The sequence below is a fragment of the Elephas maximus genome, chromosome 12 (genome assembly GCF_024166365.1).
Source record: "Elephas maximus indicus isolate mEleMax1 chromosome 12, mEleMax1 primary haplotype, whole genome shotgun sequence".
NCBI classification, from domain to species: Eukaryota; Metazoa; Chordata; class Mammalia; order Proboscidea; family Elephantidae; genus Elephas; species Elephas maximus.
Genome location: NC_064830.1, coordinates 72,226,450 through 72,245,058, shown reverse-complemented (window position 1 = coordinate 72,245,058; position 18,609 = coordinate 72,226,450). Strand labels below are relative to the sequence as shown.

Below are 18,609 nucleotides of genomic sequence, written 5' to 3'. Positions count from 1 at the left end.
AGACTGTCCCTCTTTGATGCTTCTTCAGTTGATGCCCTTCTTTCCATTTCCAAAGCTATAATCCTATATTCAGGCCCCATTACCTCTTGCATCAATTGTTACAACAGCTTCTGAAATCCTCCCTCCTAGTTAGCAAGGGAGGACTCTGGGTGGTGCAAATGGTTTGTGCTTGGCTGCTAACCAAAAGGTTGGCAGTTGGAGCTTACCCAGTGGTGCCACGTAAGAAAGATCTTGTGATCTGCTTCTGTAAAGATTATAGCCAAGAAAGCCCTATGGAGCAGTTCTACTCTGTAACACATGGGGTTTTCATGAATCAGAATCCACTCTATGGCAACAGCTTTAGCTCCAGTTTTAGGAAGCAAGGTATGATGGAAATACAAGAGGCTTTGGAGTTGGAATCCCATTTTTGTCATTTACCTTCTGTGTGACCTTAATTTCTTCACCTGGCAGAGTCTTAGTTCCCTCATCTTCAAAGAGGTATAACCTCTCCCTCATTTAAAGAGGTAACACACAGAAAGTATCCAGCAGAGTACCTGCACACTATAAGTGCTCAATTAATATTAGTTCCCTTTCATTTCAAACTCACTTCTGCCAAAGTCTAAAAATAGACCTCTTGATCACATCCTCCCCTCTTAAAAAACCTTCATTTTTCTACTGAAATAAGAACTCCTCTGTCTAGCACTTAAAAGACTTCCATGAGACGGCCCCAACGTATCATACCTACTCTAGTGTCCAAGATCTTTCTTTAAACAGCACATTCTATTTCCCATCTGCTTCTCTGCTAAAGCTGCAGACTCGGACTGAGATGTACCCTCCCCTCATCACTATTGAAATCCTAGCCATTCCTCGAGACTCATCTCGAATTCTACCTCCTCCATGTGGCTGTTCTTGACCTCTACACCTGGATGTGACCTCCTTCCTCTGACCTCCATAGTATTTAAACTTCTCTTGTCACATTTTTTTTTTTTTTACAATTCAATATTTTTAGTTTATTCACAGAGTTGTGCAACCATCACCACAATTTTTTTTTTTTTATTGTGATTTAGGTGAAAGTTTACAAAGCAAATTAGTTTCTCATTAAACAATGCACCAATAGTTTTCTGACATTGGTTGCCAACCTCATGTGTCAACACTTACACCTTCTCCACCCTGGTTTCCTTGTTTCCTTCCATTTGTCCAGTTTTCTTATCTGTTCCTGCTTTCTCGTCTTTGCTTTTGGGCTGGTGTGCCCATTTAGTCTCATATATGTGATTGAACTATGACACAAACACATTCCTCACGTGTGTTATTGTTTGCCCTATAGACCTGTCCAATCTTTGGCTGAAGGGTGACTTCAGTACTGAGTTAAAAGGGTGTCAGGGGCATACTCTCGGGGTTTCTCTGTCTCAGACCAGCAAATCTGGTCAATTCTTTATGAATTTGAATTTTGTTCTATATTTTTCTCCCACTCTGTCCGGGATTCTCTATTGTAATCCCTGTAGGAGCAGTGAGTGGTGGTAACCACGCACCATCTAGTTGTTCTGGGCTCAGTCTAGCAGAGGTTGTGGTAGTTGTGGTCCATTAGTCCTTTGGATTAATCTTTCCCTTGTGTCTTTGGTTTTCTTCATTCTCCCTTGCTTTAGCCAGGATGGGACCAGTAGATGTACCTTAGATGGCCGCTTTTAAGACTCCACGCTACTCACTGCAGTCGGATGTAGATCACCACAATTTTAGGACATTTTCATCATCCCCAAAAGAAACCTTTTACCTTTTAGTAATCTCATTGTGGTTTTGATTTGAATTCCCCTAATGATGTTGAATATATTTTCATGTGTTTATTGGTCATCTGTACATCTTCTTTGGAGAAATGTCTATTTAAATTCTTTACACATTTTCTAAGTGGGTTATTTGTCTTTTATATTGTTGAGTTGTAAGAGTTCTTTATATATTCAGAATACAAGTCCCTTATCAGATATATGATTCACAAAAACTTCATCACATCATGCATTATTGTCTTTTTACTTTCTTCATTGTGTCTTTTGAAACACAAGTCTTTAATTTTAAGAAGTCCAATGTATCTGTTTTTCTTTTCATTACTTGTACTTCTGATGTCTAATCTAAAAAGTCATTGACTAAGGTCACAAAGATTTACTGCTATGTTATCTTCTAAGAATTTTAGTTTTAGCTCTTGTTTTTAGGTCTATGATCCATTTGTGTTGATTTTTAAAAAATATTTATTGTGATTTTGGAGAAAATTTACATAGCAAATAGGTTCTCACTTAGCAATTTCTATACATATTATTCAGTGACATTGGTTACACTTTTCACAATGTGTCAGTGTTCTCATTATTTCCATTCTGGTTGTTCTGTTTCCACTAATATAGCTTCCTTATCTTCTCATCTTTGATTTAGGGTAAATGTTGACTGTTAGGTCTCATTTAAATGATTGTTTAAAGGAGCACAGTACTCATGGGTGATATTATTTATTTTATGAACCACTCTATCTTTTGGCTGATAGATGAGCACTGGGAGCAATTTGAGTTCCAAGTTTAAAGGGTATCCCAGGGCAACAGTCTTGGGCGTTCCTCTAGTCTCTACTGGTCTTGAGTAATTTTTGTATATGGTGAGAGGTAGGGATCCAAATTCATTCTCCTGCATGTGGCTATGCAGTTGTCCCAGCACTGTTTGTTAGGAAGACTATACTTTCCCTATTGAATCTCTTGGCACCCCTGTCAAAAATCAATTGACCATAAATGGGAGAGTTCATTTCTGGACACCTAATTCTATTTCGTTGATCTATATATCTTTATGCTGTTACCACACTGTCTTGATTACTGTCGCTTTTTACCAGCTTTTTTTTTCTTTTAATTTTTATTGAGTTTCAAGTGAACGTTTACAAATCAAGTCAGTCTGTCACATATAAGTTTATATACACCTTACTCCATATTCCCACTTGCTCTCCCCCTAATGAGTCAGCCCTTCCAGTCTCTCCTTTCGTCTTGTCACATTTTTTAAGGAGCCCTGGTAGTACAGTGCTTAAGCGCTTGGTTGCTAACCAAAAGGTCTGCGGATCAAACCCACCAGCTGCTTCGTGGGAGAAGGATGTGGCAGTCTGCTTCTGTAAAGATTACAGTCTTGGAAACCTTATGGGGCAGTTCTCCTCTCTCCCATGAGCTCTACTCTGTCACTATGAGTTGGAATTGACCTGATGACAATGGATTTTGTGGCGTTTTTATTATTCTACTCACTCATTTTCTGCTTTTGACTTCTCTTCACTGTAAGACTGAATGCCCCTTCATGGTACACTGTATACCGTTACAGCATCTACTCAGGCAGCCCTCTGTGCTACACGATAAATGCACTATACCGACAACACAGCTGACCAGTCACGGTTCTCTTAGCCTGCTAAACTACCTTCTTTCCTGAGCTTCTGTCGGGTGGCACCCTTCCCAGAAACAAAGTGGCTCAGGGAGGCAAATTTCTTACTCAGTGCAGAGTAGACTTCAAATTCTCTAAGGATAATAATGATAGGAAACCCATTTCATGAAACATGGTTTATTCACTATGTCATGAATCCTACGAAACCCCTTGTTTGAAATCATAGTTGATTTTGTTTACTTTTATCTTCCAGGGTTCAGGCAGCGGTGTTCTTCTCATGTAGAAATATCCGAGTCATGCAAATGGATCCTTGGCAATGTCTGAAATTACTCCCCTTCCTCATTCATGAAACAGTCTCTTTAACACTGATAGCAATGGGGACACGGGGCTCAGATGAAATGCTCTGGAAGTGAGCTTTTGTAAACAGGATGAGGAATAAGGGTCTGCTGAGCATTACGCCAGCATCTTAGAGTCTAACTGTTAAAATTAGTATTTTAGCAATTTACAGTTTTTAATATTAACATCTTAGAATCAAATTATAGTTCTTATATATATGTAAGCATGTGTGTATGTGAGCATGCACGCGCACACACATCCTATCTATCTGCTTTACAAGGTTTCACTCTAGGATGTGTTGTAGTTGTGACCTTTGAAAGCAGATCACCAGGCCTGTCTTCCAAGGCACCTCTGGATGGGTTTGAACCTCCAACTGTCAGCTAGTAGTAGAGTGCTCAACCATTTGTGTCACCCACGGACTCCCTTTTGGATGTATGAGACTGGAAATACAGATTTATTACATGGGAGCTTATGCTGGCAATACTATTTTCAAAAAGTTATAAAGATGACTCTCATATAAATGTAAAAAAACAAGAGTCGATGATTTTTTTTCAACTTAATTAATGAGGAAACCAGTAAGATGTTAAAATTGGTTCAAAAGACAATCCGAGGCTGTGGAGATTTATAGTTGGCCAGTCAAAGGAATGTAGAAATAAATCTGCTAATAAATGTAAAACTGGTTCATGCCTCCCCCCTGCCAAGCAATAACCTTTGCAATGATACTGGACAAGAATCCTCATCTTGGTATCTGATTTCTACAAGTTAACTTCTATTCTTATAGAGCTGCAAAACAGCCTTCCTAATCATCAGAAAAGGGTACATACCCTAGAAAATCAGATAATCCCTGGGCAGCATAGGCTACTAGACAACACACAGCACTGCACAGAAACGGCGCTCAGTATTCACTTACCTGCTTCCATGTTTTGCATTCTTGCTCTTGATGCTGATATCTAAGAGGCATGAAAACAAACCAATTTGCTTTTTTATGACATATTTGTAGTCAGATATATGAAAGTAGGCACAAACCACAGTCCCCCAACATTCCTCAAGGGCTCTGGAGTCAGATTGCTTGGGCTCCACCATTTACTGCTTGGTGAATCTGGGCAAATTACTTAAACTCTCTGTGCCTCAGTTTCATCATTGTAACAAGCCTACCTTAGGCTTGTTATGAGACTTAAATAAAACAATGCAACAGTGCTCAATAAATGGGTTATATTACTACTACTAAGAAAGGATTCATTATTCTACCAAAGTCTTTAAGACTTTAAAACATTTTGAGAAATAACCTTATACCTTGTTAAAAAGGGATACAGTTCTACATTTTAAAGCAGAAGCAAAAATATCTAAATCATTGCAATGAGCTAATTAGCAAGCAAATAATTAAACTTGTTTAAGAGATTACAATAAAATCCCAGATGTGTCAAAAGGATAATTCACTTATTTCACCTCTGACATTAAAGGAACAAAAATGTATGAGGCAGGGGGTGCAGGGTGGAGAGGGCAGAAGACTAACCTTTGTTAAGATGTCTCAGGCACTGTGCCTACCCATACTCATCAACAAGTGAGTGTTTTCGGAAGAAGCATCTTCCCCCTGCCCCCTTAAGGAGACATGCCACAAAACAAAAAGCGGTAAGGGAAAAGGACCAAAAGAAAAATACATTGAAGCCTTAGAAAATGCATTATTAAGCAAGTCAAAGATCAAAAGAAGGGATTCAAAGAGCATTTCAACTTCAATAATTTATTCTGCATAACAGAAAAAAAAATTAAACATTCTCTGAATTTCAAATTATATTTACCAACACATTGCTGGTAATACATGGCCTTTCACTCCACATGGTTATTTTTACTTTGCCCACAAAATGTTAAGGAAAATATCGAATAAATACACGTTTTCTTAAAAACACACACATACACAACTCTGATACAATTGATACAAATCAGTTGTGTCTCCCTCCCATCCAAATTTTGACCTAAACACCCTTAAATTAAAAAAACGTAGTGGTGTAGGCCACCAAAATTCCAATTATAAGATGAGAAATCATGTGCTGAAGCTCAGAACTGGACAGGAAACAGCTACGAATCAAAACAGAAAGCCAAAGAATAAAGGCAAATGACACCCCTATTAAAGCCTGCATAAATTTTCATATATTCAAGCCTGAGAAAAAGAATTTTTCTAAAACGTTGGGTATTCTTGGTTAAACTGAACACAAAAGGGAATTTCCCTAAGGGTTTCCGAGCCAAAGGAAAATCAAATTATGCTTGAAAAACAAAAGTAAAGACCAGTAATGTCTGTCTCCCCCCTCATTCCTTCTTCAGGTTTGCTTTTGTGTAGGTTTTCATGCTGAAGACCATTTATTATTTCGATGCTTTATAATTTCAGCGTGACCACATCTAGACTCAACCCTCTATGTCCCAACTGGCCGAGGAATTAGACAATTATTTTCAGTCCCTCATGAGCTGGGGAACTGCATCCCGTGTGTACTCAAATAAAAAAAAAAAAGTAGGTATTTAGCCACAAAGCCTCGGCCTGAAAGAGGAAGACTTGCCAAAAGGACATTATTTACTGCCACCATTAAAAATGATTTCTTCTTGTATATTTTTAAGATAAATAACATGATTTAAGCAAATAAATCTGAAAATGATTTCCCACAATATTTCATGTTCAAATTTTTTATGCAAAAAACTTATAAAATAGAACAATAATGTTGGCCTAGCTTTTAAAAAAGGTTTTAAGAAACCTAAAAATGAAGTTAAGTAAATTAGGTGGTATTTTTAAAGGAAAAAAGCAAAGTTAACAAAATGATGCTAGAAAATATGGTAATACATTAATTCTAAATGTGTGCATTTCTAGCTCCTTAACCAAAGATTCTTAGATTAAAAAAACTTGCAAAAAAATTTCATAAAATACTTGATGAATGTATTAAAAGCTTCCTGCAACTGGAAATACACTGGGATACATTTACATAGTTGGAAGAGAGCCTGTGGCCCATAATGACCATTTTAGAGTTCATTAGAAAGTATCTTTCATAATTTAACTGCACATGAACTAGCACACCTGTCTTCAGGTAACCATTAGATACATAAGCAAGCAGCGGAATTCCACAGCCAAGGTACACGGGTACTAAATACAATGGAGACTGTTATCTGTGTTGCACTAGAAAACAAGGAACATTTGATATGGTGACTTAAGAAGTAACTGTTTTGAAAACTTAGCATGGAAGAAAATTCTTATCAAAGATGGTGTATTTTAAGATTTCCCTTTCATATGATACAACAAGGTGGAGTTATACAAGAAGGCAGGTAGAATTATACAAGTAGAAAAAACCAGAAATTACATACCACAAGCAGAAGTGCTAGAAAAGGGTGAAAAAAACAATAGCTATTATTACCATTTGAAGTGGTATGTCTATTTTAATGTATTTTTAACTCTGATTGAACTCTTCAATAAATACTGAAGTGATCTGTTCTCTACGTTTCTGTTTTCTATTCTAGAGGATACATTTTTAATTTTGGGATACAATTAGGAGCCCAGATCTTTGTTCTACCTTAAAGTGATTTTTGTTTCTTATTCTCTGCCCTACTCTCCAAATTACCTTGCAGAGTTCTCTCTTAACCTCTGTGGTTACTGACACTCCTGAATTCGCTCCTTGTATGGAGTTCAAAAACCCATAAACATTGTTAAATACTAATAACCAAGATGCTAATATGAGAGAAAGAGTTTGGAAATGACAGTTAAAAGTACTTTTGTTAAAGACAACTGTGAGTTACTCAGTCCACTGTATATTCTAAATATACCAAATGGGACAAACAAAAAAATGACTGACATGGATGAGAAGTCAAACTGTGTGATATGGCAAGCAGGGCTGATGTCTTCATCTGCTCTTGAGGTAGAAAATTCACTGATTTCTAAAGAAGCGAATCGCTTAAATCAATAATGTTTAAATATAAAAGTTTTAAAATTACACAAAGATGCTATGAATGTCCTGTATGTACACATCAGTAAAAAGCTAAACCAAATCAGTCAGAAGAAGGTTTAGAATGAGATTTTATTTATGGAAGCTTTTTATATAGTCTACTTATTTGCTTATAATCCTTTTATCTCAACTCAGGGAAGGAAACAAACCTTAACAGCTCTGAGGGCTGCTCTGGGCCACTCGCTTGCTCACATTTGAGCCCTCCTGCACAGAGAGAAAGTGAGAAGTGGAGAATCAAAGAGAGGATGAGCTTGTGTTGTGTTTCGAAGGGACATGATGCTGGTGGTGTTAGGATACAGGGTGAGAGGTTGGGAAAAGAGGAAGTCTCAAGAGATGCCCTAACTAGCCATTTGGGCTTAGAGATCTCTGGGATTTTTAGGAGTTTGACTATCTGTAAAAACGGAATTCTAAGGGCTCCTTCACCCACACCATCACATTTTATAAAGAGGTAATTAATTTTATGTTTTAAAAATACTGGTTTTGGACAATCAAGTTATAATACACGCTACATATATTCAAGTGATTAGAAAACCAGTGAGTCGGTTGTAGAGGTGGCTGTTTTAAATTAGTAGAAGGGAGTCCCCATGAATTTTTCTTAGAGGCAGATAGGTGGAAGAAACACGGAGATGAAGAAAATGTGGGGGAGAGAACTAGGCAGGAACTGCAAAGAGATGTATCCTTGTCCGTGTTCCAGGGGGCCCCTTTGTAGGCAGAGAGCAAGAACATGATTGCACGCTTTATCAGTGTGTTTAAGAAACACACACTTCTGCTTGTTTCAAAAATGGTCCTCTATAAATACTTGTAGAAACTTAACCTGATGTCATTTTAAAATTGATTATACTACAATCAGGCATACACACTGCAGGGAAGGATGAGAGTGGACATGGGAAAGTTAAAATGCTGCTAAGTTCAGAGAGGGCTCTTGGCTTCTGTTCCACTGACCTAGGAAACAGGCTGCACAATCATTAAAAGCCTTGGAAGAGAATAAAAGACTGAGCGATAATTAATAATGACCTATACTGGCTGGCAAAGAGCCATTAAAAAGCACAGTCATGGCATACGAAAACAGCTACTATTGTTCATTTTTTCATTTTCCCTTTAGACACAACTTCTGCATACGAGGTGTGAATGAAGTCATAAAGCTGCTTAGCATTTGCAGCATTCCCCAGAATACTCGTGAGCTTGTCTTGTGATAGGGTTGCTAACTCTGCCATGTTCTTAACGTGGTTCATCAAGGAGCGACAGTTCTTGGCATTCACCCCTGGCATTTTCAACAAGAAGTCCTGGGGACCGGGATTATACTTTTCTGACTCGGGAAGGGTTTCAGAATCTGCTGTGATAGCCATGGCTGTTGTTGCATCAGGCTGTGGCTTATTTTGTTTCAGCTCCTCAAACAACTCCGCAGTTGCATGAGGGGAGGGGCACCAAAGAATCCGAAGCCTGGGGAAGTGCAGAGTAAGAAGGGTGAGCTTGGAACTGATGTCGTTGCTGGAGATCTCCTGATATAAGGCACCTCGTGACGTGAGAGAGAAGGGCTTACTGGGGTCAAATTCAATCAGAAGCACTGGCCGCTTGTAATATCGGGACATGGAGATGCACTGGCTATAGAGGCGGCCATTATTTAAGGAGCCAATCAAATCACTGACACTCTTGCGCTCCACGCACATTTCTGGAGTCAGAATGTAATCTCCAACCTCCAAAGTCACCGGTTCAATGTCAATGCCACGACGATGGAGCAGAGATGGCAGTTCACTTCGAAATTCACGCATGTCTACAACTATACTTTGCTGCGTAACACTCTGTTCCTGGCCGCCTATGGAGAAAAAGTAGCATTTTAAGTAATGTCACTGAGGAAGAACTCTCAAAGAATGGAATGTAACAAAGTTTAAAATCTATGCTTCCTTAACAACAAAAAGACAAACAGCCCAACTGAAAAATGGGCAAAGAAAAGTCTTGAACAGATATTTCTCCAACAGATATACAAATGGCCAGTAAGCTCATGAAAAGACATTCAATGTCATTAATTATTAAAAAAAACAAAACAAAACAAAACAACCAAACCCATTGCCGTCGAGTTGATTCCGACTCACAGCAACCCTATAGGACACAGTAGAACTGCCCCATAGAGTTTCCAAGGAGCGCCTGGTGGATTCAAAGTGCCGACCTTTTGGTTAGCAAACATAGCTCTTAACTAATATGCCACCAGGGTCATCAGGGAGATGCAAATCAAAACCACAATGAGATACCACTTCACACCTACTAGGATTGCTATGATGAAAACAAAACAAAATCAGAAAATAGTAGGTGCTGGCAAGGATATGGAGAAATTAGAATCCTCACCCATTGCTGATGGGAACGCAAAATGGTACCGCTGCTGTGGGAAAACAGTGTGGCACTTCCACAGAGTTAAACATGGAATTACCACAGGACTCCAGCAAATCCCAATCCTGGGTATATATGCAAAAGAATTGAAAGCAGGGACTCAAAAAGATACCTGCATAACAATGTTCACTGCAGCACTATTCACAATAGTCAAAAGGTGAAAACCACCTTAATGTTCATCAACAGACGAATGGATAAACAAAATGTCGTATATACATCCAATGGAATGCCACCCAGCCAAAAAGAGAAATGAAATCCTGATAATGTGCTATAACATGGATGAATCTTGGAAACATTATGCTGAGTGAAGTCAGTCAGTCATAAAAAGACAAATATTATATGGTCCCACTTATATGAAGTAGGCAAACATATAGAGACCAAAGTTTATTAGTGGTTACCAGGTGTAGGAAGGAGGGGGAAGGGGAACCATTGCTTAGGAGGCCCTGAGTTTCTGTGAATGGTGGTGAAATGATGTGGAGAAGGACAGTGGTGACGGTTAATGATGAACATAATTCAATGTCACTGAATTATACGTGTAAAAAGTGTTGAATTGGCAAATGTTTTGTTATACACATTTTTACCACAATTTAAAAAGAAGCTAAGTTTTTGTTGTTAATCTTGCATTATATCCGATAAGGGTTGAATATACAAAATATATACAAAACATCTACAACTTAACAAAAAGACAACCCAAACAGAAAGTGGGCAGAGGACTTAGACATTTCATCAAAAAGGACATTCAAATGGCCAACAAGCACATGAAAAGATGCTCAATGTCATTAGTCTTTGCTGTTATTGTGTTCCATCGAGTTGATTCTGACTTATAGTGACCCTATAGGACAGAATAGAACTACCCGTAGGGTTTCCCAGGTTGTAATTTTTATGACAGTAGATCACCAGCTTTTCAGTTAGTAGCCAAGCATTTAACCACTGCGTTGGGGAGATGCAAATCAAAACCACAGTGAGATGCTTCACTCCCACTGGAATGGCTATGATCAAAAAACCAGAAAATAACAGGTGTTGGTGAGGATGCGGAGCAACAGGAACCCTCACCCATTGCTGGTGGGAATGTAAAACAGGACAGCCAGCATGGAAAACAGTCTGGTGGTTCCTCAAAAACTGAACATAGAATTACCACATGACCCAGCAATCCCAATCCTAGGTCTATACCCAGAAGAAGTGAAAGCAGAAACGCAACCAGAAACCTGTACACCAATATTCACTGCAGTGCTGTTCACAAAAGCCAAAAGGACAATCAAAATGTCCATCAATAGGTAAGTGGGGAGGCGGAGCCAAGATGGCGGACTAGGCAGACGCTACCTCGGATCCCTCTTACAACAAAGACACGGAAAAACAAGTGAATCGATCACATACATAACAATCTACGAACCCTGAACAACAAACACAGATTTAGAGACGGAGAACGAACTAATACGGGGAAGCAGCGATTGTTTCCAGAGCCTGGAGCCAGCATACCAGTCAGGTACGGCACAAGCACAGAGACCTGCTCCACCCCCCTGAACTAACCCCGGGAGGGGGACTAGCCGGTTCCACGGGCGGCGTGGGACGCAGCCGTTAGGAGAAGTCCCCGGGAGGCAGTGACTGATCTTGGAGCAGAAAGAGCAGCACCCGAGCCGGGGAACCGTCCCACAGGGATTTGGACTGCACGCAGGTACGCCATAAACACGGAGAGTTGCTCCACCCCCTGAACTAACCCCGGGAAGGTGACCATCCGGGTCGCGCGGGCGGCGTGGGACGCAGCCGGTAGGAGAAGTCCCCGGGAGGCAGCGACTGGTATTGGAGCGGGGAGAACAGCGTTCCAGCCGGGACACTCGGTCGCGGCACAAGCACGGGGAGCTACTCCACCCATCTGAACTAACCCCGGGAGGGGGCCCACCTGGTTCACGGGGACGGCACGGCCACGCGGCTGGAGGGACGAGAAGTCCCCGGGAGGCAGCGACTGATTTTGGAGTCGAGAGTGCACCGTCCCAGTAGGGGAGCCTTGACGCTGGGCGTGGGGCTGGAAGCGGAGGATCTGACCGTGACTCCAGCGGGCCAGACCCCCCGGGGGCAATCTCCACACAGACAGCACACATAGGCGACGCGCCCGCGGGAATCTCAGATATAATAGTCTTTCCAAGCAAGACAAGCAACTCTGGCTATATTCTGAAGTGCTACTCTCCTATCTCTCTGTTCCCTCCCCCACCCTCCCCAGGCGGCTTCATTAACATCTGAATAGCCTGAGCCAGAGGGAGAACTCTGATAGGGATCTGACTGCAGTTTTTTTTTTTAGCGGATTTTCTGGAAAAACTAGTTTCCCAGTGATGGCTCGGAGACAACAATCCATATCAAACCACTTAAAGAAGCAGACCGTGACAGCTTCTCCAACTCCCCAAACAAAAGAATCAAAATCTTTCCCAAATGAAGATACAATTTTGGAATTATCAGATACAGAATATAAAAAACTAATTTACAGAATGCTTAATGATATCACAAATGAAATTAGGATATCTGCAGAAAAAGCCAAGGAACACACTGATAAAACTGTTGAAGAACTCAAAAAGATTATTCAAGAACATACTGGAAAAATTAATAAGTTGCAAGAATCCATAGAGAGACAACATGTAGAAATCCAAAAGATTAACAATAAAATAACAGAATTAGACAACACACTAGGAAGTCAGAGGAGCAGACTCGAGCAATTAGAATGCAGACTGGGACATCTGGAGGACCAGGGAATCAACACCAACATAGCTGAAAAAAAATCAGATAAAAGAATTAAAAAAAATGAAGAAACCCTAAGAATTATGTGGGACTCTATCAAGAAGGATAACCTGCGGGTGATTGGAGTCCCAGAACAGGGAGGGGGGACAGAAAACACAGAGAAAATAGTTGAAGAACTTCTGACAGAAAACTTCCCTGACATCATGAAAGACGAAAGGATATCTATCCAAGATGCTCATCGAACCCCATTTAAGATTGATCCAAAAAGAAAAACACCAAGACATATTATCATCAAACTCACCAAAACCAAAGATAAACAGAAAATTTTAAAAGCAGCCAGGGAGAAAAGAAAGGTTTCCTTCAAGGGAGAATCAATAAGAATATGTTCTGACTACTCAGCAGAAACCATGCAGGCAAGAAGGGAATGGGACGACATATACAGAACACTGAAGGAGAAGAACTGCCAACCAAGGATCATATATCCAGCAAAACTCTCTCTGAAATATGAAGGCGAAATTAAGATATTTACAGACAAACACAAGTTTAGAGAATTTGCAAAAACCAAACCAAAGCTACAAGAAATACTAAAGGATATTGTTTGGTCAGGGAACCAATAATATCAGATATCAGCACAACACAAGGTCACAAAACAGAACGTCCTGATATCAACTCAAATAGGGAAATCACAAAAACAAACAAATTAAGATTAATTAAAAAAAAATACACATAACAGGGAATCATGGAAGTCAATAGGTAAAAGATCACAATAATCAAAAAGAGGGACTAAATACAGGAGGCATTGAACTGCCATATGGAGAGTGATACAAGGCGATATAGAACAATACAAGTTAGGTTTTTACTTAGAAAAATAGGGGTATATAATGAGGTAACCACAAAAAGGTATAACAACTCTATAACTCAAGACAAAAACCAAGAAAAACGTAACGACTCAACTAACATAAAGTCAAACACTATGAAAGTGAGGATCTCACAATTTACTAAGAAAAACGCCTCAGCACAAAAAAGTATGTGGAAAAATGAAATTGTCAACAACACACATAAAAAGGCATCAAAATGACAGCACTAAAAACTTATTTATCTATAATTACCCTGAATGTAAATGGACTAAATGCACCAATAAAGAGACAGAGAGTCACAGACTGGATAAAGAAACACGATCCATCTATATGCTGCCTACAAGAGACACACCTTAGACTTAGAGACACAAACAAACTAAAACTCAAAGGATGGAAAAAAGTATATCAAGCAAACAATAAGCAAAAAAGAAGAGGAGTAGCAATATTAATTTCTGACAAAATAGACTTTAGACTTAAATCCACCACAAAGGATAAAGAAGGACACTATATAATGATAAAAGGGACAATTGATCAGGAAGACATAACCATATTAAATATTTACGCACCCAATGACAGGGCTGCAAGATATATAAATCAAATTTTAACAGAACTGAAAAGCGAGATAGATACCTCCACAATTATAGTAGGAGACTTCAACACACCCCTTTCGGAGAAGGACAGGACATCCAGTAAGAAGCTCAACAGAGACACGGAAGATCTAATTACAACAATCAACCAACTTGACCTCATTGACTTATACAGAACTCTCCACCCAACTGCTGCAAAATATACTTTTTTTTCTAGCGCACATGGAACATTCTCTAGAATAGACCACATATTAGGTCATAAAACAAACCTTTGCAGAGTCCAAAACATCGAAATATTACAAAGCATCTTCTCAGACCACAAGGCAATAAAACTAGAGATCAATAACAGAAGAACGAGGGAAAAGAAATCAAATACTTGGAAAATGAACAATACCCTCCTGAAAAAAGACTGGGTTATAGAAGACATCAAGGAGGGAATAAGGAAATTCATAGACAGCAACGAGAATGAAAATACTTCCTATCAAAACCTCTGGGACACAGCAAAAGCAGTGCTCAGAGGTCAATTTATATCAATAAATGCACACATACAAAAAGAAGAAAGAGCCAAAATCAGAGAACTGTCCCTACAACTTGAACAAATAGAAAGTGAGCAACAAAAGAATCCATCAGGCACCAGAAGAAAACAAATAATAAAAATTAGAGCTGAACTAAATGAATTAGAGAACAGAAAAACAATTGAAAGAATTAACAAAGCCAAAAGCTGGTTCTTTGAAAAAATTAACAAAATTGATAAACCATTGGCTAGACTGACTAAAGAAATACAGGAAAGGAAACAAATAACCCGAATAAGAAATGAGAAGGACCACATCACAACAGAACCAAATGAAATTAAAAGAATCATTTCAGATTATTATGAAAAATTGTACTCTAACAAATTTGAAAACCTAGAAGAAATGGATGAATTCCTTGAAAAACACTACCTACCTAAACTAACACATTCAGAAGCAGAACAACTAAATAGACCCATAACAAAAAAAGAGATTGAAACGGTAATCAAAAAACTCCCAACAAAAAAAAGTCCTGGCCCGGACGGCTTCACTGCAGAGTTCTACCAAATTTTCAGAGAAGAGTTAACACCACTACTACTAAAGGTATTCCAAAGCATAGAAAATGACGGAATACTACCCAACTCATTCTATGAAGCCACCATCTCCCTGATACCAAAACCAGGTAAAGACATTACAAAAAAAGAAAATTATAGACCTATATCCCTCATGAACATTGATGCAAAAATCCTCAACAAAATTCTAGCCAATAGAATCCAACAACACATCAAAAAAATAATTCACCCTGATCAAGTGGGATTTATACCAGGTATGCAAGGCTGGTTTAATATCAGAAAAACCATTAATGTAATCCATCACATAAATAAAACAAAAGACAAAAACCACATGATCTTATCAATTGATGCAGAAAAGGCATTTGACAAAGTCCAACACCCATTTATGATAAAAACTCTTACCAAAATAGGAATTGAAGGAAAATTCCTCAACATAATAAAGGGCATCTATGCAAAGCCAACAGCCAATATCACTCTAAATGGAGAGAACCTGAAAGCATTTCCCTTGAGAACCGGAACCAGACAAGGATGCCCTTTATCACCGCTCTTATTCAACATCGTGTTGGAAGTCTTAGCCAGGGCAATCAGGCTAGACAAAGAAATAAAAGGTATCCGGATTGGCAAGGAAGAAGTAAAGTTATCACTATTTGCAGATGACATGATTATATACACAGAAAACCCTAAGGAATCCTCCAGAAAACTACTGAAACTAATAGAAGAGTTTGGCAGAGTCTCAGGTTATAAAATAAACATACAAAAATCACTTGGATTCCTCTACATCAACAAAAAGAACACCGAAGAGGAAATAACCAAATCAATACCATTCACGGTAGCCCCCAAGAAGATAAGATACTTAGGAATAAATCTTACCAAGGATGTAAAAGACCTATACAAAGAAAACTACAAAGCTCTACTACAAGAAATTCAAAAGGACATACTTAAGTGGAAAAACATACCTTGCTCATGGATAGGAAGACTTAACATAGTAAAAATGTCTATACTACCAAAAGCCATCTATACATTTAACGCACTTCCGATCCAAATTCCAATGTCATATTTTAAGGGGATAGAGAAACAAATCACCAATTTCATATGGAAGGGAAAAAAGCCCCGGATAAGCAAAGCACTACTGAAAAAGAAGAAGAAAGTGGGAGGCCTCACCTTACCTGACTTCAGAACCTATTATACAGCCACAGTAGTCAAAACAGCCTGGTATTGGTACAACAACAGACACATAGACCAATGGAACAGAATTGAGAACCCAGACATAGATCCATCCACGTATGAGCAGCTGATATTTGACAAAGGACCAGTGTCAATTAACTGGGGAAAAGACAGCCTTTTTAACAAATGGTGCTGGCATAACTGGATATCCATTTGCAAAAAAATGAAACAGGACCCATACCTCACACCATGCACAAAAACTAACTCCAAGTGGATCAAAGACCTAAACATAAAGACTAAAACGATAAAGATCATGGAAGAAAAAATTGGGACAACCCTAGGAGCCCTAATACAAGGTATAAACAGAATACAAAACATTACCAAAAATGATGAAGAGAAACCCGATAACTGGGAGCTCCTAAAAATCAAACACCTATGCTCATCTAAAGACTTCACCAAAAGAGTAAAAAGACCACCTACAGATTGGGAAAGAATTTTCAGCTATGACATCTCCGACCAGCGCCTGATCTCTAAAATCTACATGATTCTGTCAAAACTCAACCACAAAAAGACAAACAACCCAATCAAGAAGTGGGCAAAGGATATGAACACACATTTCTCTAAAGAAGATATTCAGGCAGCCAACAGATACATGAGAAAATGCTCTCGATCATTAGCCATTAGAGAAATGCAAATTAAAACTACGATGAGATTCCATCTCACACCAGCAAGGCTGGCATTAATCCAAAAAACACAAAATAATAAATGTTGGAGAGGCTGCGGAGAGATTGGAACTCTCATACACTGCTGGTGGGAATGTAAAATGGTACAACCACTTTGGAAATCTATCTGGCGTTATCTTAAACAGTTAGAAATAGAACTACCATACAACCCAGAAATCCCACTCCTCGGAATATACCCTAGAGATACAAGAGCCTTCATACAAACAGATATATGCACACCCATGTTTATTGCAGCTCTGTTTACAATAGCAAAAAGTTGGAAGCAACCAAGGTGTCCATCAACGGATGAATGGGTAAATAAATTGTGGTATATTCACACAATGGAATACTACGCATCGATAAAGAACAGTGACGAATCTCTGAAACATTTCATAACATGGAGGAACCTGGAAGGCATTATGCTGAGTGAAATGAGTCAGAGGCAAAAGGACAAATACTGTATAAGACCACTATTATAAGATCTTGAGAAATAGTAAACCTGAGAAGAACACATACTTTTGTGGTTACGAGGGGGGGAGGGAGGGAGGGTGGGAGAGGGTTTTTTATTGATTAATCAGTAGATAAGAACTGCTTTAGGTGAAGGGAAAGACAACACTCAATACATGGAAGGTCAGCTCAATTGGACTGGACCAAAAGCAAAGAAGTTTCCGGGATAAAATGAATGCTTCAAAGCTCAGCGGAGCAAGCGCGGGGGTCTGGGGAACATGGTTTGCGGGGACTTCTAAGTCAATTGGCAAAATAATTCTATTATGAAATCATTCTGCATCCCACTTTGAAATGTGGCGTCTGGGGTCTTAAATGCTAACAAGCAGCCATCTAAGATGCAGCAATTGGTCTCAACCCACCTGGAGCAAAGGAAAATGAAGAACACCAAGTCCACATGACAACTAAGAGCCCAAGAGACAGAAAGGGCCACATGAACCAGAGACCTACATCATCCTGAGACCAGAAGAACTAGTTGGTGCCCGGCCACAATCGATGACTGCCCTGACAGGGAGCTCAGCAGAGGACCCCTGAGGGAGCAGGAGAGCAGTGGGATGCAGACCCCAAATTCTCATAAGAAGACCAAACTTAATGGTCTGACTGAGACTGGAGGAATCCCGGCGGTCATGCTCTCCAGACCTCCTGTTGACACAGGACAGGAACCATCCCTGAAGACAACTCATCAGACATGAAATGGACTGGTCAGCGGGTGGGAGAGAGACGCTGATGAAGAGTGAGCTAATTATATCAGGTGTACACTTGAGATTGTGTTGGCAACTCTTGTCTGGAGGGGGGATGGGAGGATAGAGAGAGAGGGAAGCCGGCAAAATTGTCAAGAAAGGAGAGACTGAAAGGGCTGACTCAAGACGGGGAGAGTAAGTGGGAGTAGGGAGTGAGATGTATGTAAACTTATATGTGACA

The 18,609-nt window shown here is 39.4% G+C and overlaps 1 protein-coding gene across 3 annotated transcripts in view; it reads right to left on the bottom strand.

The window, feature by feature from the left end:
- Positions 1-5,424: 5,424 nt before the first annotated feature.
- The window catches only part of ERCC4 (ERCC excision repair 4, endonuclease catalytic subunit), a 40,032-nt gene continuing 26,847 nt past the window's right edge, over positions 5,425-18,609 (bottom strand). For all 3 annotated transcript variants that reach the window (XM_049904753.1, XM_049904754.1, XM_049904755.1), the window contains exon 11: positions 5,425-9,480. In XM_049904753.1, coding sequence (XP_049760710.1) covers positions 8,747-9,480 — 734 coding nt within the window. In that variant the 3' untranslated portion in view covers positions 5,425-8,746. The remainder of the gene's footprint in view (positions 9,481-18,609) is intronic.